Below are 2,478 nucleotides of genomic sequence, written 5' to 3'. Positions count from 1 at the left end.
CCGGGAGCCGGGCCGGGAGCCGCGGGGTTCGGCGCGGCCCGCACAGCCCCGGTCGGGCCTGGGCCCGGCCCGCCCTCCGCGGCGTTCGGCACCGGGCGGGCTCTGCGCGAGGTCCCAGCTTGGCACCTGCCCCGCGCTCAGGGTGTCCTGCGAAGCGGAGCCGCCGCGGGCCCGGGCCGGGAGAGCAACCCCGGGCCCGGGCGGCGAGCCGAGCCGAGCCGGGCCACTGCAGGCTCTTCTCCCCGTGCGGAGCAGCGCCGCGCCGGGAAGGGCCTCCCAAGTGGCCGGGGAACTCGCGGGGCGCAGGAGGAACATGGGCGACGGCGGGGAGGGCGTGGGGCCGCTGCACCGGGGACACGAGCTCGGAACGGCCCAGCCGCCCCGCAGGCCGCGGCCACGCTCCACCTGCCCGGGAGAAACGCCTCACTGGGACCCTGCTGCCTGTATCGCAACAAGGCGTGGGAGGAGCAGGTCACGGCCACGCGTGGGCCGCGCGGCGAGGTGCCTGCAGCGGCAGCCCCGGCTGACAACGGGCCCCGCGGTGCTCCGGCTCCTCCCGCAGCCCCACGAGGGACAGGAGCGCGGTCCCGCCGCAGCCCCGCGCTCGCCGCCGTGTCCCGCCGGGGCCGTGGGCACCGCCGCGGCGTTTCCGGCGGCACCTGCCTCGCGGCTCCGCTGGGACAGCGGCATTTGGGGCGTTCTGCTCGTTTTGCAGCGCGGGGATCGATCGTGCTCGGTGCCCCCGGACCTGAGGGTTCCCGGGAGCTGCGCGGTCGCGGCTCGTTCCGGAGGGGACTCCGCGAGTCTGGCAAGGCGCGGACCGGGCACGTGCGGGCCGGGCCCCGGGGAGGGGCAGCGTGACCGCCCACGCAACGAGGTTCCCCCCCCATCACCCGGGGTCTCCGTCCCACCCGGGGCCCGCCCGCTCCCCTTGCGCGCTGCTTGGCGCATCCTCCGCGGGGGCGGGCGGCGGCTCCGCGCCCGCATTTCATCCCCCCGGGAGTCCTCCCCAGGGCGCAGCGAAAGGGCCACACTTGCCCCGCGGGCTCTGCCGCCCCCCGCCGGCCGCGCGGCCCGTGGGGCCGTGCTGAGTCACGCGTGGGGCGGGGGCCGGGCTCGCGCGCCCCCCGCGCCGCTCCTCCCCGGCAGCTCTGCGCCAATCCCCCGGCCTCGCGGCTGACGGGCAGCCGGGCCCGGGAGGCGCCGCCTCCCTGACGTCTCGCCCCGGGATTTGCACGGGCTGCGGGGCCGCGGCCGCCGCCGCTCAGTGTGTGTCGGGCGGGCGGCGCGGAGCTGGCGGAGCCGCGGTCGGTTCGGCTGCAGCGGGCGGCGCGGCCCCTCCCGGCTGCGGCATGGAGCTGCCGGCCGTGGGCGAGCACGTCTTCGCCGTGGAGAGCATCGAGAAGAAGCGGATCCGCAAGGTGAGGCTGCGCTCGGCGGCGGGCACGGCGGCGGGCACGGCACGGCACGGCTCGGCGCGGCTCACGCCGTCTCTTTGCTCCGCGCAGGGCAGAGTGGAGTACCTGGTCAAATGGAGAGGCTGGTCGCCCAAGTGAGTACGGAGCGGCACCGGGCGGGCGGGCCGGCCCGGGCAGCGCCGCCGCCCTCGCCGCCGCCGCCTGCACCGCGGAAAGCCCCGGCGGGGGCTGCGGGCCGGGGGGGCCGGGCGGCGGAGCCCGGTGGCGGCGGAGCGCGGCAGGCAGGCGGCGGCTGATGTGCACCAGAAAATGGCTCCTTCCCCCTTTCCCTCCTCGGGAGCCGGGCTCCATATTGCAGAACCGAGCGGGGGGGGGGGGGGGAGGAAAAGCGCGGGGGGGGAAAGGGGGATAATTACAAAATTAAAGCGCGCGGCCCCTGCCGCCCGCAGCCTGCCCGGCGCGGTGCCCAGCGCGCCTCCCGCCGCCGCGGAGCACCGGCCGCTGCGGCGGGGCGGCTGCTCGGGCTGCCCGCGGTTTGGGGCTTAGATGACAGTGCCCGCTGGCGGGGGGGGCGGGGGAGGGGGCCGCCCGGGCCTCCGGACGGCGCTGCGGGTCCCTCCTCCGCGCCGGAGCGGCTCTAATGGGTCCAGGAAAGGGGATTTGGAAAATTTCATCATGACATGCTTAGAATTCCTCCGGAATAATAACTGCGCTAAATAAACAGTTCCGTCCCCGTGCCCCCCTCCCCCTCCGCCCATCCCCCTCCCCGGGGACCGGTGCCCTGCACGCGGACTCCGATACGGGCCCCATGTGCCAGGTCGGGAAACTGCCCCCAGCGGGCGCGGGCCGGGGGCACCCCCCGCCCGGACACCCCGGGCCTGCCGCGGGGAAGGGGAAGGGGGAGGGGGAGGAACCCGCCGCCTGACGGCTCCTCTCCCTCCCTCCCGCAAGGTATAACACGTGGGAACCGGAGGAGAACATCCTGGACCCCCGGCTGCTGATCGCCTTCCAGAACAGGTGAGCGGCGGCTCCGCGGCGCGGGAGGAGCGCGGCGCGGGAC

At 76.7% G+C, this 2,478-nt stretch overlaps 1 protein-coding gene across 1 annotated transcript in view; it reads left to right on the top strand.

Annotated features, from left to right (window-relative positions):
• Positions 1-1,285: 1,285 nt before the first annotated feature.
• The window catches only part of CBX4 (chromobox 4), a 3,929-nt gene continuing 2,736 nt past the window's right edge, over positions 1,286-2,478 (top strand). Inside the window, exons 1-3 of the mRNA XM_026036886.1 lie at positions 1,286-1,421; positions 1,509-1,552; positions 2,370-2,435. Coding sequence (XP_025892671.1) covers positions 1,353-1,421; positions 1,509-1,552; positions 2,370-2,435 — 179 coding nt within the window. The 5' untranslated portion in view covers positions 1,286-1,352. The remainder of the gene's footprint in view (positions 1,422-1,508; positions 1,553-2,369; positions 2,436-2,478) is intronic.

This window comes from Nothoprocta perdicaria, unplaced genomic scaffold (genome assembly GCF_003342845.1).
Source record: "Nothoprocta perdicaria isolate Ctin4 unplaced genomic scaffold, notPer1 scaffold_187, whole genome shotgun sequence".
Lineage (NCBI taxonomy): Eukaryota > Metazoa > Chordata > Aves > Tinamiformes > Tinamidae > Nothoprocta > Nothoprocta perdicaria.
This window is presented reverse-complemented; position numbering and strand designations above follow the sequence as displayed.